This window comes from Psammomys obesus, unplaced genomic scaffold (genome assembly GCF_907164565.1).
Source record: "Psammomys obesus unplaced genomic scaffold, mPsaObe1.curated_primary_1811, whole genome shotgun sequence".
Lineage (NCBI taxonomy): Eukaryota > Metazoa > Chordata > Mammalia > Rodentia > Muridae > Psammomys > Psammomys obesus.
The window spans coordinates 5,364,549-5,383,038 of record NW_026585504.1 but is presented as its reverse complement, the minus strand read 5'-3'; the positions used below and the strand labels follow the sequence as shown (position 1 = coordinate 5,383,038).

Sequence of the window (18,490 nt, the reverse complement as noted above, 5' to 3'; positions counted from 1 at the left end):
GCTCAAGTGAAAAGCATCCATTTTGCTAGCCCAGTGGTCCTAATTCTTTGTTTATTTAATTGGGATTCACAGATAAGAGTATAAGAGTTAAGGCAACCAGCTATATACCCAACTCTAATCGCAGTGCTCAGTAGGCAGAGGCAGGTGGATCTTTAAATTGGAGGCCAGCACAGCCTTCATATTGAGCTCCAGGCTAATAAAGGCTACAAAGTGAGACTGTGCCTGAAAACAAAAACAAAACCCCCAAATTTATACAATTTAAGATGGTCTATGTGCTACAGGCTTAAATAAAATGTGATCATTATTTATTGCTCAGGTGTACTGGGAATAGACTATATCTTAGTGACAGAATGTTTGTCTGGCACGCGTGAGTCTAGTACTGAAGGGGGAAATGGGAGCTGATTTCCTTTTGCTTTTACCTCTCCATGATTAGAACCCTAAGCATCCAGGCAGCAGTGGTTTCAAGCCTTTGCTACTCTCCAAGTTTTACCACATCCTTTACCCTCTTCTTTGTGACAGGTTCTTGCAGTGTAGCTCTGGGTGGCTCTGAACTCAGGGCCTACTTGCTTCATCCTGAGTATCCTTAGGACTATGTGTAAGAGCCACCTGGCTATCCTTCGGGATTTCTTTGAGACAGTCTTACTCTACCCCAGGCCAGTATGGAGCTCACTATAGCACTGAAATTGCCCTCAGCCTGCTGAGGGCTGTAATTACAGACAGCATCAGGCCCAGCTAGGAAAGACTTGCCATGAAGAATGTAAACCACATGTCAGATTATTGGATAGCTACAGCCAGGTGGCTCATACCTGTAAAAACCGTGCACTCAAAAGGCTAATGCAAGAGGAGCAAGAGGTAAGGCTAGCCCGAGCTACCAAGTGAGACCCCAACTCAAAACAAAACAAAATCCTACACACAAGCAACTTCTCCCTTTGATGTCCTTTAAAAAAAAAAATTTAAAAAAGATTAATTTATTTACCATGTATACAGATCTCACTCTAGATGGTTCTGAGCCACCATGTGGTTGCTGGAAATTGAACTCATGACCTCTGGAAGAGCAGCCGGTGCTCTTAAACTCTAAGCCATCTCTCCAGGCCAATGTCCTATTTTTAACTCTTAAAAAAACAAAAATCTTTGAAGATCATGTAATTCATTCATTCATTCATTCATTCATTTATTTATTTATTTATTTATTTATTTATTTATTTATTTATTTTTGAGACAGGGTCTTACTATGTAGCTCTGGCTGTCCTGGAACTCACTCTATAGACCAGGGTGGCCTCAAAGTCAGAGATCCATCTGTCTTTGCCTCTCCAGTGCTGGGATTAAAGGTGTGTGCCACCACACTGGGCTTCATGTGACTTTTTTTAAAATTTTTTTAAAATATTTATTTATTATTTATACAGCATTCTGCCTGCACACCAGATCTCACTATAGATGGTTATAAGCCACCATGTGGTTGCTGGGAATTGAACTTAGGACCTTTGGAAGAACAGTGAGTGTTTTTAACCTCTGAGCCATCTCTCCAGCCCCATGTGACATTTTTAACTGTGTTTTGATATGGGATAACATCTTTAATTGTGTTTTGATGTGTAGTTTAGTTGGTCTTACACTCTTGATCATGTTGATCATGTTGGCTCCACCTCGCAAGTACTAAGATTACAAGTGTTGTTACTACACGTGGCTTACATAAAAATATTAAAGTCGGTTTTGGCTTTGAAAAATAGGCTCTATTTAATAATGAAAAAGGTAAAAAGTGCTTAGATAATAACAAATCAGCCAGGCATGAATCATTACTGGCAAAATCCATCACTTGGCCCTGTGTGAGGTAACCTTTGCCCCATATCTCTGTGTACACTGATGTTTACAGTGTGAAATGTTTAGTGTGTTATGCAGATAAGTAACTACATGAATTCCCAATTACGTTCTCATCAGAGAGGTGCTTAAAATCCCAAAAGACCAGCTACAAGGTGTTTTAAGGAATGGTTCTTGTCTTCTGACCCATAAGAACTTCAGATGACAATGATGCAAAATGCCTTCTACAAGAACAACTTTCACGACTCTGGAAGCAGAGGTAGATATTTATGAGTTCAAGGCCAGCCTGGTCTACACAATAAGTAGCAGGCCAATCAGGGATGCATAGATTGAGACAGTGTCAAAACAAAACAAAACAAAACAAAACGTAAAACGAGATGCATAAAATCTTGGAGATGGGAGGGAACTACAGGGGGGATACAAAGTAAATAAAGTGTAATTAATAAAAAAATTTAAAAAAAAGTCTTGGAGACAATGATGTCAGTGCATCCGGATGGGGTGCTGACATTGTGGAAAACTACTGAAGACCGTTTTCTACTTCATCAGCAGACAGGGTTGAAGATTGCACAAAGGTGGTTACTAAACACCAGCTCACAGATGATTAAAATGCTAAGCCACTATGGCCTTAGAAAACTGGCCCACTTTCCACATAATGTTTCTTGACCTTATGATAGAAATGCCTGTTTCAAATATTCTGAAGTATGAGAAAATAATAAAGATTGATTACCTAATCAAGTAGCAACAGAAGAGTAAACTAAGAATGAAGACAAATACAGCAGTGCCAAAAACCACAATATATATGTTGAGAGGCAGATTCTGGAATCCAATATTAGGCATCCTGAAGTTGTAATGTGGAAAATCTGAGCTCATGGATGAACTGTGGGAAAGAAAGAATGGAAAACAGTTAGGTGTGGGCAGGCTTGGTAGTGCATGTCTGCAATCCCAGCCCTTCGGTGAACGAGGCAGGAAGACTGCTGAAGCAAAGAAGGGAAAGTTTTCTAATGCCTGACCTGAACTAAGATAAACTAAAACATTAACATTCTTGTCTTTCCTTTCTTTATTCATCTCATCAAATATTTACCAATTTTATTAGATTCAAAACATAGAGCATTTCAACTTACATTCATTCATATGGCACTTCATGAAATAATGTAATTGATCAACACAAAAGCCTCAAAGTGCAAAAGGAAAAAAATGTATTAAAACTTCTCAGATTACTTAACTCAACCCTTATTGTAGTAATATTCACCTTTTAACTCACCAGTACTTATAATGGAAATTATGAAAAATAATTCATAATGGGCTAGCAAGATGGGAAGCTTGGCAATTAATGTCAAACACAATAACAATAACCCACATATTTCTCACAAAGACAGAATTAAGTAATTATGGATTAAATGTTACAATTCATTGTTTCTCAAAAAGCTATAGAAAGCCGAGTGTGGTGGCGCACACTTGTAATCCTGGCACTCGGGGAGACAGAGGCAGGCGATTCTCTGTGAGTTCAAGCCAAACCTGGTCTACAAAGTCCAGGACAGCCAACGCTACACAGATAAACCCTGTCTCCAAAAACCAAAACAAGCAAACAAAAAGTTAAGTAGAGTTGGGCCTGGTAATGCATACCTTTAATTCCCGTGCTCAGAGGCAGAGGTAGGTGGATTTCAGCCAGTGCAAGGCCAGCTTGGGCTGCACAGAAAGTTCTAGGCTAACAGGGGATCTACAGTGAGAGTCTACAAAACAAAATGAAAAGTTCAGTAGGATTATATTTTGATCCAAGAAGTCTACTCCTAGCAATATCGAAAGGATCTGAGAACAATGACTCAACAAATCTTGTATCAACATTCTTAGCAGCACTATTCATTGTTGCTTGAAAGCGAAAAGGCCAGGGTGCCTAAAGAGATAAACAGGTAAACAAACAATTGTGGTTTGCCACCTACAACAGAGTCCTAATTAGCCATAAAAAGTGGACTGAATTCCCTGGAACTCACCAAGGAAGCAGGTAGGCTAACTGCAGATCTTCACCTCTCCCTCTTCTCCTCCAAACCCAATTCCCCAGTCTCGCCCCGGCTCTGTAGCAGACCACCTGTTGTGGCCTCTCCTCACTCTCCCGGCCTGCCCACCCCATCTCCAACAGATCACACAGCTCTTCCCTCCTCGCCTTCCTTCACCCCTTTATCCCAGTCCCCAACTACACCGGGCATTCCCTGGCACAAGCCAAGACTGCCAGAGAAGCGGTAGACTAACTGCTGAACTTCCTCTTCCTTTTACATATCCAATTCCCCAGTCTCAGCCCCGGCTCTGCAGCAGCCTACCTGTTATGGCCTCTCCTCACTCTCTGCCCATCCCTGGAGACTAGCAGATCCTAGTGGAACACCTTGCTTTCTTCCCTCCTGGGGTCCCCTTCAAACCCTCCAAGTCCATCCTCATTCCCAAGTGGCTTCCAATGCCCAGAAGAAGTCCCTAACAGGCAACACACAACCACCACACCCTCCTAAGGATCAGAGAGGACAACAGAAACCAAGGAGCAAACACCTGTCCAAACACAAGACCGAGGCCAGGACCTAGAATTACATTCACCACAAACCCAGATGCCTAGGCACCAGCATAAAAACAATCAATAACAGAGAGGACACTATGTCTCTACTACAGCCCAGCAATCTTACTACAGTAGGCCCTAAGAATTGCCAACATAGCCAAAGCACAGGACAAGAACTTTAAAATATCCTTTATAAATATGAGAGAATCTTAAAGAGGAAATGAATAAGCCCTTAAAGAAATTTATGAAAGCACAAACAAAACGTGAAAGGAAATGAGTAAAACAATTCAAGACATGAAAGTGGAAATAAAGTCAATAAAGAAAACCCAAACTGAGAAAAATCTGGAAATGAAAACTTTAGGAACTTGAAAAGGAATCTCAGAGGCAAGCCTAACTAACAGAAAACAAGAGATGAAAGAGAGGCTCTCAGGCCCTGAAGATATGATAGGAGAAATGGATAATCTTGGTCAAAGAAAATGTTAAATCTAAAAAAAAAAATCCTGGCACAAAACATCCAGGAAATCTGGGACACTATGAAAAGACCAAACCTAAGGAAAACAGCAATAGAGGAAGGAGAAGAAACGCAGGTCAAGGGCATAGAAAACAGACCAGACCAGAAAGGAAATTCCCCTCAGCACAACAATCAAAACACTAAACATACAGAACAAAGAAAGAATATTTAAAACTGTAAGGGAAAAAGACCAAGCAACATATAAAAGCACACTTATTAGAATAATACCTATCTTCTCAAGAAGAAATCATATCCAAAAGATGGCAAGAAACAATCAAATTCATAGCTGAAATCAATAAAACAGAAACAATAAAAACAATACAATGAATCAATGAAGAGTGGTTTCTTTGATTGTTTTATGAAACCACAGTTACCCTGATACCTAAACCACATAAATAAAAAAATTTGCAGACCCATTTTTCCTTTTGAACATAAATGTAAAAATTTTCAGTGTGAAATGCTTGCAAACTGAAAAGTACACATCAAAAAGATCACCAACCATGATTAAGTTGGCTTCATCCCAGTCATGCTGGGATGGTACAATTCATATATGTAAATCAATAAATGCAATCCTCTATATAAACGGAAAAAGAGAAAAACCAGACGACGATTATGTCATTAAATCATGTCATTAGACCTTTGACAAAATCCAACATCCTTCCATAATGAAAGTCCTGGAGAAATAGGGATATAAAGAACATACCTCAACACAATAAAGGTAATTTATAGCAAGCTCATAGCCAACATCAAATTAAATAGGGAGAAACTCAAGCAATTCCACTAAGATTAGGAACAAGATAAGGCTCTCTCCATAACCATTCAATGTAGTACTTGAAGTCTTAGTTTGAGCAATAAGACAACTGAAGGAGATCAAGGGCATACATATTGGAAAGGAAGTAAAAATATTTTTTACTTGCAGATGGTGTTATATGTAAGTGGCCCTAAAAACTCCACTGGAAAACTTCTAGAGCTGATAAACACTTTCAGCAAAGCAGTTGGATACAGTATCAACTCAAAACAATCAGCACCCTTCCTATAGACAATGACAGATAGACTGTGAAAGGAAACAACACCTTTCACAATAGCCTCTAATAATATAAAATATCTTTGGATAACTCTAACCAAGCAAGTAAAGACTTGTATGACAAAAACTAAGACACTGATGAAAGAAACTGAAAAAGATATCAGAAGACAGAAAGATCTCCCATGCTCACAGATCAGTAGGATTAACACAGTAAAAATGGCCATTCTGTGAAAAGCAATTTACAGATTCAATGCAATCTCAATCAAAATTCTATTCACAGGTTTTGGAAGGACAACTTGCAGTTTCATATGGAAACTGAATAGCTAAGACAATCCTGAATAATAAAAGAATTGCTGGAGGTATCACCATTCTTGACCTCCAATTGCCCTACAGAGCTACAGCAATAAAAACAGCATGGTATTGCCATAAAAACAGACATATTCATCAGTCAAATGGAATTGAAGACCCAGACATAAATCCTCACACCTATGGACACCCGCTTTTTTATAAAACCAGAAATACACATGGGGAGGGGGAAAGGTAGCAACTTAATGAATGGTGCTGGTGAAACTGGATGGCTGAATGTAGAAGAATCCAAACAGATCCATACTAATCACCCTGCACAAAATTCAACTTCAGATGGATCAGAGACCTCAACAGGAAATCAGATACACCGAACCTGATAGAAGAGAAAGTAGGGAATAACCTTGAATGCATCAGCACAGGAAAAAACTTCCTGAACAGAACACCAATAGTGCAGGCACTAAGATCAACAAAAAAATGAACCTCTAAAAAGCTTCTGCATGGCCAAGAACACTGTAATTTGGACAAGGCAGCAGTGTACAGAATGGGAAAAGATTTTTACCAATTATACATCTACTATGTACCAAATATATATAAATAACCCCCCCCCAACAACAACAAACCCCAGCCTAGCTATCAAGTAAACCAATTAAAAAATGGACACAGATCTAAATAGAGCATTCTCAGAAGGAAACTTAATGGCTGGGGAACACTTAAGGAAATGTTCAACATCCTTAGTCACCAGGGAAATGCAAATCAAAACTACTTTGAGATTTCATCTCATGCCTGTCAGAATGACCAAGATCAATAAAACAAGTGACAACTCATGCTGGCAAGGAGGTGGATTAAGGGAGCTCTCATCATTGCTGGTGGGAGTGCACACTTGAACAGACACCATGAGACTCAGTGCAGTCGTCCCTCAGGAAGCTGGGAATCGATCTACCTCCAGATCCAGCTATACCACATAGGGGGCATATACCTAAAGGAGGCTCCATCCTACCAAAGACACTCACTCAATGTTCATTGCAATAGCCAGAAACTGGAAGCAACCTAGAGGCTCTGTTATTTAGGCAACCTGCTTCTGGGTTGCCTAGCAACTTATGATGTCATCATGCGTTGCCGGGCAGGTAATGGCACCTGGCAGGCATAGTTCAGCTGCTCCATAAAAGGACCAACCTGCCACTTTGTCTCTCTCACCTTCTTGCTTTTGCGCTCTCTCCCCCTTCTCTGTTGGGGCGCCCCTCCCCTCCCTTATCATGTCTCACTCTCTCCTTCTCTCTTCATCTCCATCCAATAAATCTCTTCCATATAATATCTGTTGCGTATCATCCTTTCATGTGCCTTTTTGATTTATGCTATCAATTTAAAAAGAACAGAAAAATACTGAAAATGAACTGGATAGTTCAACTTTAGAAGAATAAATCATGTAAGCCAGAAGAAATAAAGGGAAAACCAAAAAGATGAACAGAAAAAAAAAAACAAACAAAACTCAAAAACCAAGCAGGTTTGAGTCAACTAACCAACCAATCAAGACATTGAAAAGAAATTTGCTATTCTGAGACCTTTAAAAGTTAATGAAACCTTGAGTATTAATTTTTTGATTTAGATTAGTGGATTTTAATAGGCCTATGAGTAGCCAAACTGGTTCAAGTAAGCCTGACTTAAAAAATATATATATTTGTCACTGAGGACCTTGAACACACTAGGCAAGCAAGAACTCTACAACTAAGCTGCATTCTTAGATGGCAGAAAGCTGCAGGGCCACTCTGGAGGCTGCTCTACTGCTGCATAAGTGGGTAGGTGGCACTGGCAGTTTTACAGTCTCCAGAGTGCCTAACCCTCTGGACATAGGCCAGTAAGTTCCCATTAGTCACCTGAAGGTTCCTCAGCTCTGAGCAGTGAGCGCTTCAAGAGAAGCTAGTTGCCACTTCCTGTCACTTCCTGTGTTTGTGTTGCTATTTTTCTCTAAGGAGGTAAATATTTCTGCCTGTATTCAAATGAAAGATGGGGGAGGGGAGGAAGGAAAGAAAGCCAGTGGAGGTCATTGTGACTTTATTTTCTGTGTGATAGCTGTGTCTACCTCAAGTCCTTGTCTGGCCCCTTCTGCCACTAAATCTGTCACCCTTCTTTATTTTTTTCTATCTTTGGTTTTCCCACATCCGATTAAAGAAATGTTCACTTATATTTTTTCATATTTATATAATTTTATTCTTTAAATTTAAATTTAACCTACCTTGAATGTAACATTAGAAAACAGTATGATATCCTATGATACCTAGTGTTTTGTTTTAATTTAAGCACATTAGTAATTATTCAGGGTGGAGCAGTATTATTTTTTTTAATATTTCAAAATTAAAAAAGAAAAAGAAAAAAATTCAAAATTATTCTTATACACATCTTATATACAACACATGTTCTTTTCATTTATCCTAGACATATTCTATTCCTTTAGATAGATTTGGCTTTTAGGGTTTGTTTTGAGTTTTTGAGACGGAGTCTCACTATGTAGTCCTGGCTAGCCTGGAACTCCCCATGTGGACCAGGTTGAGCTTGTGTCATGAAAATCTGTCTGCCTCTGCTTCCCAAGTACTGGGATTAAAGGTGTTTGCCACCACATAAATAGATCTGTATAGTTTATTCAAACAAGTTTATGTACACATACACACACACACACTTAGGCTTAGACGAGCACTACTGTTTTTCATAGCCTACCCTAGAAAAATGATAAAGACAGACCCAGCTCCTATTCTATTTAGTCTGAAAGCACCTGAAGGTTACTCAGCTCTGAGCAGTGAGCGCTTCAAAAGAAGCTAGTTGTGAAACACATAGAAGCGTCTGAACTTAATACGTTGTTTTTTTACATACGTGCCACTAAAAAGGATTACAAATCACGTCAACAAGAAGAACTTGTGCTCCTAACCAGCTGATTTTCCTGACAGGCGAAGGAGCAGGTGCCCCAGCCTCTAGTGTGATCGCACACTTTGTGCTGTGATGCATTCTTCTGTGCTCTAGCTTAACCAGAGGTGGTCTCATTAACTGACTCAAAGAGAGCACCAGGCCCTTTTGTTTGATGTCGCCCCATGGGAACAAGTGCAGAAGGCAACGTCCGTCCTTGCTGAGGCCTGGTAACAAGCCACAGTGCAGCTTCATGCTAGGCCAGTACCACAGTGACAGAGCTTTCTAGAATGAGGTGGCAGCTCTGGGTCTGCCTCCGCAACTCCTCAGTTTAGAGCCAACTCTCTACCACAACAGAGGCCAATAAAACATGCACATCACTACACAGACTTGGCAGATTACACTAAAGAATATAGAAATTTATTTTTTGTGTTTTATTTTTATTTTTTGAGATAGGACCTGCCCAGGCTACCCTTTGAACTTCAGATCTTACTGCTTCAGCCACCCAAGTGCTGGAATTACAGGCCTGTGTGGATCATGATATGCATAGCTAGAACTGGGCTTGGAACACAAAGCCTGGGGGATACTAAGAAACTGAAAGAATTAATGGTACAAACTGCTTTTGTGAGAAAACAAACAGATATGCTTGTTGATTTTGTCAACTTGACACAAACTTAGACATATCTGGAAAGAGAGAACCTTAACTGAGAAAATGCCTCCATAATATTGGCCTGTAGGCAAGTCTGTGGGGCATTTTCTTGAGTAATGATTGATGTGGGAGGGTCCAAGCCATTATAGGCAGTGCTACTCCTGGGCAGGTGGTCTTGGGTTGTATAAGAAAGCAGTCTGAGGATCTGGAGAGATGGTTCAGAGGTTAAGAGCACTGGCTGCTCTTCCAAAGGTCCTGAGTTTAATTCCCAGCAACCACATGGTGGCTCCCAACCATCTATAATAAGATTGGGTGTCCTCCCTCTTTTGGCCTGCAGGCACACATGCAGGCTGAACATTGTATATGTAATATAATAAATAAATCTTTAAAAGGAAAGCAGACTGACCAAGCTATGAGGAGAGAGCAGTAAGCAGCATTCCTCCATGGCCTCTGATGCTCCTGCCTGCAGGTTCCTGCCTTGAGTCCCTGCCTGGCTTCCCTGGACTATATAAGCTGTAAGAAGAAAGAATTCCCTCCCTCCATTGCTTTTGGCATGGTATTTATCACAGCTATAAAAACCCTAAGACAACAGGGAAGTGTATAATACATTCTTTTGTATCTTGAAATTAGTATGCTGTATGTTTCAAAATACAGCATTTTAAAATAAAAAACAGTAAGATATTTGTTTACATCTTCACATCTTAGAGACAAGTAGAAGACTTTTAAAAGAGTGCTGGGAATCGCTGTATATGAAGTATAAGTTACATGTGTATGATTAAACATGTTGTTTACCAGTGAATGCCAAAAGTTCAAGTTCTCCAGAAAGCACCCCTATAGGTTTCTGAAATGCTTTCCTTTATTCTGACCCCAAACTCACTCAGATTATATGCTCCTGAATCGTCCAAGGAAGCAAGTGTGACAGTCTCTGTGAACGCAGCCCCTTCTGAGCTGACGATGTACCAGCAGGGGCTGAGTCAGAGCCTGAACTGGTGTTCCCAGTGGCACGGGGCCACACTTCCTTCCAGAAGGACCAGCCTCTACCACTCAGATTTCAAAGATTTCCCTTTGCACTCCAGGGTGTTACAATCTTCTGGGTTGCTTCCTTGCTGGAAACAAACAGCAGGTCCTATCAGGAAGTAAGATCTCCAGTTAAAAATAAACCCTTGTAATGCCCCAAGCGCAAGCAGTTGAGCAAGACAACCGCTGGGCATTTTGTAAACAGTTCTCTAGGGACCTTATCTATATTGTTCCAGTTGCTCTGAGGCCATCCATACCTTCTATTTATTCCTTCTGCTGAAGAAGCTGACTCTAACTTGGTAGGGCTGGCCTGCAATCCCAGTGCCTTAGAGTCTGGGGTAGGAGAGCTGCGAGACCCAGGCTGGCCTGGGCCATGCAGTGAGCCCTGGTCTCAAAAGCAAAAAGTAAGAAAAGAACTAGGGAATATAGTGGTAGAATGATGTGCAAGGCCCTCGGGTAAACCTCCAGTATCTAAAACCAACCAAGCAACAAATGATGGATATCTGGGTGTTCTGTCTTCGAGTGACAAATCTGGGGAAAAAAAATAGAAGAAAAAAGGCGGGGGGCTGGTGAGATGGCTCAGTGGGTGAGGTTTGCTTGCTGCCAAGCCTGATGACCTGAGTTTGATCCCTGGAATCCACATGGTGAAAGAGAGAAAACTGACTCTTGTAAATTGTCCTCTGACCTCCATGTACACACAAATAAGTAAGTAAATGTAAAATAACAGTAGCAGCATAAAATACAATGTTATAGTTTTATTACTTTATTTGTACTTTGCTTTAAAAAAAAAAAAACTTTAAAAATTCTAAACAGACCTGGCTATGGTGGCCCAAGGATTTAGTCCTAGTACTTAGTGACAGGTGGATCTCTGTGAGTTCAGGCCAGCCAGGGCTATACAATAAGAGCCTGCTTTAAAAAAGTCTGGAGTTGGAGAGCTGGATGAGAGCGCTGGCTATTTTTCCAGAAGGCCCAGATTTGTTTCCCAGCACCCAGATGATATGGCAGCTCACAACTGTCTATAACTTTACTTCTAGGGGACCTGAAACTGTCATAAAGACATACATATAAGCTAAACACAAATGATCATAAAATAAATCATTTTTTAAAATCTAAACAGTCCCTTTCACAGTCTTCAGCCTCCCCTGCTCTGTAATGGTGATGCTCACTGATCCATGTGGGTGTGAGCACAAGTTCTCCTTGGCTGGCACTGCCCGATCAATCGAGCCTGAGCTGCTGCCTTTAATTTGTAGGGCATACTTGGAATCTGAATGCTTGCTATTCTGACGAGTTCTTTCGCTCTGCCATATACAAAGGGTTATTCTTTGTTGTTGTTTTGTTTTGTTTTTCAATAGAGTGTTTCTCTGTGTAGCCCTGGCTATCCTGGAACTTGCTTTGTAAATCAGGCTGGCCTTGAATTCAGAGATCCACCTGGCTTTGTCTCCTGAGTGTTGGGATTAAAGGTATGTGCTACCACACACAGACCAGCTTAAGTATCAGTCATTCTCTATTTGTCAGTTTCATAAAGACTCGCCCCTATCTTTTTACATAATGAAGTCTCCATTTAAAATTGTTTTAAGCATCTCCTCAGACCTTTGAGACTTCACTGTAGTGACGAGAAAAATCAAACTTGCCGTCTATTTTCTGATGTCTTAGGCACACAGTACAGTGTATACACTATAATATTACAATTATAATCTATCAGCTGTTAATTATTGGATTCTGTGCTTGGTTAGTTTCTTTTTTTTCTTTTTGAGACAGGATGTCTCTATATAATCCCTGGCCTTAAACTCACAAACTTCCTACCTTGGCTTCCCAAGTGCTGAGGTATACATCATGGCTCTAAGTACAGAATTTAAAAAACTCCAACCATCCATCATAGGGGTCTCTATGTAGCCTGGCTGGTCTGAACTCAAATATGTAGATGAGGCTAACCTCAAACCCACAGAGCTCTGCTTGCCCCTGGCCTACTGAGCACTTGGATTAAACACACGTGCCGCCACAGCTCATCTACATACAGAGGTCTTAAATTGTTAAAGTTGTTTAAAACAGGGCTGGAGAGGTGGCTCAGTGGTTAGGACTGCTTTTCCAAAGGACCTGAGTTCAGTTTCCGGAAGCCACATGGCAGCCCGCAGCTGTCTCACCAGTCCCAGGGCACTGACACCTTCACACAGACACAGGCGGGCAAAACTCCAAGGCATATAAAATAAAATAAGGCCATATTGTTCCCAAGAAAACAGTACATCTTTTTCACAACAAAAATCAAAGTAACAACTATGTCAATAATAACTTTACCCGTATTTGCCTGTGGATGCCAACTTTTTTTTTAAAGGTTTATTTATTTTATGTATGTTAGTGCTCTATCTGCACACCAGAAGAGGGCATCAGATCCCAATGATGGTTGTGAGCCACCATATGCTGCTGTGAATTGAACTTAGGGCCTCTGGAAGAGCCGGCAGTGTTCTTAACTGCTGAGCCATCTCTCCAGCTTTGGATGTCAACTTTTTTTCCTTTAATTTTTTATATTAATCATAGGTTATTTACTTTGTATCCCAGCCGTATCCCCCTCCCTCATTCTTTCCCAATCCTACCCTCCCTCCCTCATCTCCTCCCTGCCCCTTTCCAAGTCCACTGCTAGGGGAGGACCTCCTCCCCTTCCATCTGACCCTAGCTTATCAGGTATCTTCAGGACTGGCTGCCATGTCCTCCTCTGTGGCCTAGCAAGGATGTCAACTTTTTAAAAAAATTTTGTAGGACTGTCACATTATCAGTACAAAAGGTACCTTCTGCTGTTTTAATGTAAATCTAGCTATTCACTAGAATATACAGACAGACATGTCAAGAAGAGCTTTAGTATGAATTTGTTTGAAAACCATTTGATTGGCTTGCTCTGCTGTGGTAACAGTAGTTCTGTGAGTTGTTGTGTGCTTGGCACGCATTATCCCCAAACCAGCATCCACAGCTCTCTCCCCGTCGGCAGCTCACATTCTTCTGCCTCCAGCACTGCACATCGGGGGGTGATACATGATTCATACAAAGCGGAGCACTCACAGTTATGCTCAGCACTTTGAGCAGTTAGTTATGAGTGTCTGCATAAAAATAAAATAAAAATAAAAATCCTCTGACCAAATCTATGGGGATAAACATAAATATTTAGAAGGAAGTCTAACAGGATGACTATTTAACAAAACTACGGGTTCCCATAGGACCTATTTTCTCACCGTTTGTTTTAGGATTTCTATTGCTAGGATAAAATACCACGACCAAAAGCAACTTGGAAAGAAAAGGATTTATTTCATCTGACACTTCTAGGTAACAGTCCATCACTGAGGGAAGTTGGAATAGGAACTCAAGCAGAGGCCGCAGAGGCCACAGAGGCTTGCTGTAATGGAGAGCTTTCTTATAACCCCCAGGACCAACTGACCAGGGTGGTACCCTCTTTAGGATTAGGCCCATTCCCATCCAATTAAAAAATGCTCCATAGACCTGCCCAGCAGCTAATATGGTGGGGGCATTTTCTCAGTTGAGGTTCCCTCTTCCTAAATGACTCTAGCCTGTGTCACTCTGTCACACCGGGTTGACAGTGCCAGGCATGAAGTACCTTCTGGGGAGCAGGCCTTACACCCACCAGCAAGCTGGTGGTTACCCTGATAGCCATTATGCTATTGCACCAGGAAGCACATGTTGCCAGGCAAACAAGGTCCAGTGACTAGTGAGACAGGAAAGGTTACACAGAGAGCACCCGCCTAACATGTAAGCCATAAAACTGACAAATCAATTTTTTAAGACAGTAACCAGAATGAGCATTTTGCACAGTGCTTTACAGTTTATGGCTAGAATGTGTATATATAAGCTTTACGGTCTTTATAAGCACTGTAGGTTGAATATTATACTTTCCAATATGCAGATTAAAAAAACAAAACAAAACAAAACAAAACAAAAAAAAAAACAGAAAAACAGACTCCAAACAGTAAAACTGGCTTCCCAAACTGAACACCACACCTGGATCCAAACCATTTACTTTCCCCAAATCCTGCTGCCTCTGTGGACTTTGTACGCTCGCACGTGTCTGTCAGTGCTGGAGCAGATGCACAGGGCGGCGGCACCTAGCTGGTTCCTGTGGGCACTCAGCTGATACACCCCAGCTCACTCACACTGTGTTCACATAGCTGCAAGAAGGGCCCACATCACAAGTCTAATGATTCTGAATGAGGCATATATTTAAAACTTTTCTAAGGCCAGGGCTGGTGGCACACACCTTTAATTCTAGCACTAAGAAGGAAGAGACAGATGGATAGAACTCTGTGAGTTGGAGGCCAGCCTGGGCTCTACATAGTGAGTTCCAGGATAGCCAGGGCTATTTAGAGATCCCAACTCAGAGGAAAAAAACAAAAAATATGTTTTCCTATAATTTTATATTTACAGAAAAGCTACATGGAGTTCCTATATTCTTCACTTAGTGACCCTTAATATTAAATATTAAATCACTCAATATTAAATCTCGTAATATTAAGTGCAGATCTGCACTTAAGATACTTGTCAATAAAACAAAACAAATCAACAATTAGTCATAAGTTCCTGGAAAAATCACAGGTCACCAGATAGAAATCAATACAGCTTTGTTTAATAGAACAGTCATGGAAGATTTAATTTGTTTTTAAATTAAAGTACTTGTCTTTGTTCAGTCTCTAGACAAAGTAAATTAATTTTATTAGTAATAAGTATACAAAGGTTATTAAAAGACATTAGATGTTCTCCATATGGACTCCCTTTTCATACTGGTAGCATTAAAATTGCTGAGCTAAGCGAGTCTAATTCAAACTCTGAACCCTTAAGAAAGTTTAGTTTTCATATAATATTCCATTATTATATATTGAATACATACATATTCAGGCTGCTTTAGAAGAAGTGGTAAGATCTTTTATAACACTCAGTAGGTTCTCTTATTCTTGGGGCCTAGGGCCACTGATAAATGATCCCAGCCCCACCAATGGGTTTTTAATTCCTAGAAAATATATGAGTTTTTCAGAATCCATATAGGGCCTGAGAATCATTGAAGAGAAAAAGTACTAAAGAAATAAAGCACATTTACAAACAACAAAGTTTAATAAACCATAACCACATTTAGAATGGTATAAAGCAAGCAAACAAATTTTAAAAATGGATATTCTGTCATCGTATAGGCTTTAAAAAGACAGAAAATCTATGAATTAAAACAGCCTTCTAACAGGCTCATGACTAACTAAGCGATCCTCAAACAGTTATAAATTCAAAGTAGGAGTGCTGCTTTTTGTGCATTTTGACACTTGCTGATAATTATCCTGAGTTTCTAGCTATTACATCCTAGGCATTACATTAAATATCTTTTTGACTTCTAGGATCACCTTGTTCTTTTAGAAAACATCCAAGGATCTTACCTGTGTGTATGTGGCACTGAGGACTGAACCGGGGTCTTTTATATGCTAGACAGGCACTGTGCCGAGTGAGCCACAAACCCAGCCTAACTGCATGCTCAAGATAGTTTCTGGCAGAGTACAGGATTACTGGGATGGTAAGGGGAAGGGATGAAATGGGTTTCTTCTGTGAATGACTCTGGTTCTGCTTTTATATTTCAAAGCATCCTGAAAAGGTCATAATCATTCCAGAATGATGAACAATCTCTCTCTTAACAGGTTTTTAAAGAGTCAAGTCTTATAATATCATTAGTACTGGAAGTTTTCTTCTCTTTATATAATACAAACATTTACATGACTGGTATTACACCTTTCATCACATAAAGCACTATTATTACAGATGGAGATATTAGGAAATTCTGAGTTCCTCCTACAGCAAGATTAGAACTGATGAAGCCTTAAAGATACATGCCCTCAGTAAGGTCACTGTATCTGGGTTGACCTACTCCCTACTGACTCTAGGAGTTACTGAGCTCTGTGGAAAATCCACACAAATTATTTTATAAGTTAGCTTATAAATCCTATCAGCTCAAGTAATGTCTTTCAGACCATCCCTCTATAATAACCTAATTGCAGAAAAAGGAATAATTTATTCTTTTTTAAAAATATTTTTATTATTTATTTTATGTGCATTTGTGTGAAGGTGTCAGATCCTTTGGGATTGCCATTACAGACAGTTATGAGCTGTCATGTGGATGCTGAAAATTGAACCCGGGTCCTTTGGAAAAGCAGTGATCTTAACCTCTGAGCCATCTCTCCAGCCCCCCAATTTATTCTTTTGTGCTTTACTTTAAGACCAGGTCTTGCCATGTAGCTCTAACTAGCCTGGGATTTAGACCAAACTGTTCTCAAACGGTGCTGGGACTGCAGGGCTGGACACTACAACTGAAAATGACAAATTCTTTCTGTTTTAAGATTTATTTTTATTACTTTTAAGTGTGTGTATGTGTCCATGTAGGCACACACACACACAAATGCAGCTGTCTATGGAGGCCATATGTCCCTGGAGTTGGAGTTATATGCAGTTGTAAGCCAAATGACACGTACTGGGAAATGAATTTGGATGTTCTGTAAGAGCACTACTTACCCTTAACCACTGAGTCCTCTCTCCAACCCTAGTAATGGCATAGTCTTAAGGAATATTTCCATTAAGTTGGGAGCCTTTTTTCCTCTAAAAGAATGATCTATTTTGAAAATCGGTATCAGGTATTAGAGAAATAGAACCCTTCTTTAGAGGAAGAGATATAATGAAGAATGTTCTTAGTTTTCTCTTTTATGATTAACAAGATAGTGGCACAGGGCTGGAGAGATGGCTTAGCAGTTAAGAGCACTGGCTGCCCTTCCAGAGACCTGAGTTTAAGCCCTAGCACCCACATGCAGCTCACAAGCATCTCTAACTCCAGTTCTAAGGGATCAAATACCCTTGTTCTGGCCTCTGTAGGCATCAGGCACATACGTGGCACACTGATATAAACAGGCAAAACACAACACACCCATACACATAAAATATGTAAATAAATAAAATGTTTTTTAAAAGTTTAACAACGATTGTGCAGGTACCGATGGTTTGCCCTCCTCTCTTGCCATGTCGTCTTCCTTTTTTTCCATGTAATCAGGACTTTTAGATGGGCAGATGTTGACAGTTCCCAACTATCTTTGCATTTGCACTTGTCCACATGCAACAGATGCACACGAAAGTGCCTAGAGATCATGTTTATCGAAGCACTGACAGCTGTCTTCTACTTCCCACTTCATCCCTTTCTTTGCCTTGTTTTCTGTAATGTGGACACCATGTCACCAATTTGCTCAGGAAGAGTTGGAAATATAATTCACTTGTCTGGCACGCACAAGTTCTGGGTGCCGTTTATAGCATGACAAATATGGGAAGAGGATGGAGTTATCCACAACTGGAAAGTAGAATGGCAAGAAAGAACTGGGTGTGTTTAGTACGAGGTCCCTTACTCCGTGATTCTTCATACTAGACCTGGGACAACTTTTGCATTCATATTTTAGGAGGTTTTCTATGCTGAGAGCTGATCTCATCTCATATACTTACCATCTAGGTCAATGCTATTTTTAAATTATTTTATATTCATAGACATTCGAAAAACCAGATCACAGATCCTAATTGTAGTTCAGAAAAACACTTTTTGCTAAGATCATATGTAAGTCCTGGCCCTATGTTCTGACATCACATTATATAGCTAATTAGAGCACAATATTACACAGGAAAATGTAAATGTGATCAATCTCTCTCTCTCTCTCTCTCTCTCTCTCTCTCTCTCTCTCTCTC

The 18,490-nt window shown here is 40.2% G+C and overlaps 1 protein-coding gene across 1 annotated transcript in view; it reads right to left on the bottom strand.

Moving 5' to 3' along the window:
- Nucleotides 1-18,490, bottom strand: part of Rnf24 (ring finger protein 24) — a 47,823-nt gene that overhangs the window by 11,358 nt on the left and 17,975 nt on the right. The window contains exon 2 of the mRNA XM_055609396.1: nt 2,540-2,689. Within this exon, the coding sequence (XP_055465371.1) occupies nt 2,540-2,682 (143 nt within the window). The 5' untranslated portion in view covers nt 2,683-2,689. The remainder of the gene's footprint in view (nt 1-2,539; nt 2,690-18,490) is intronic.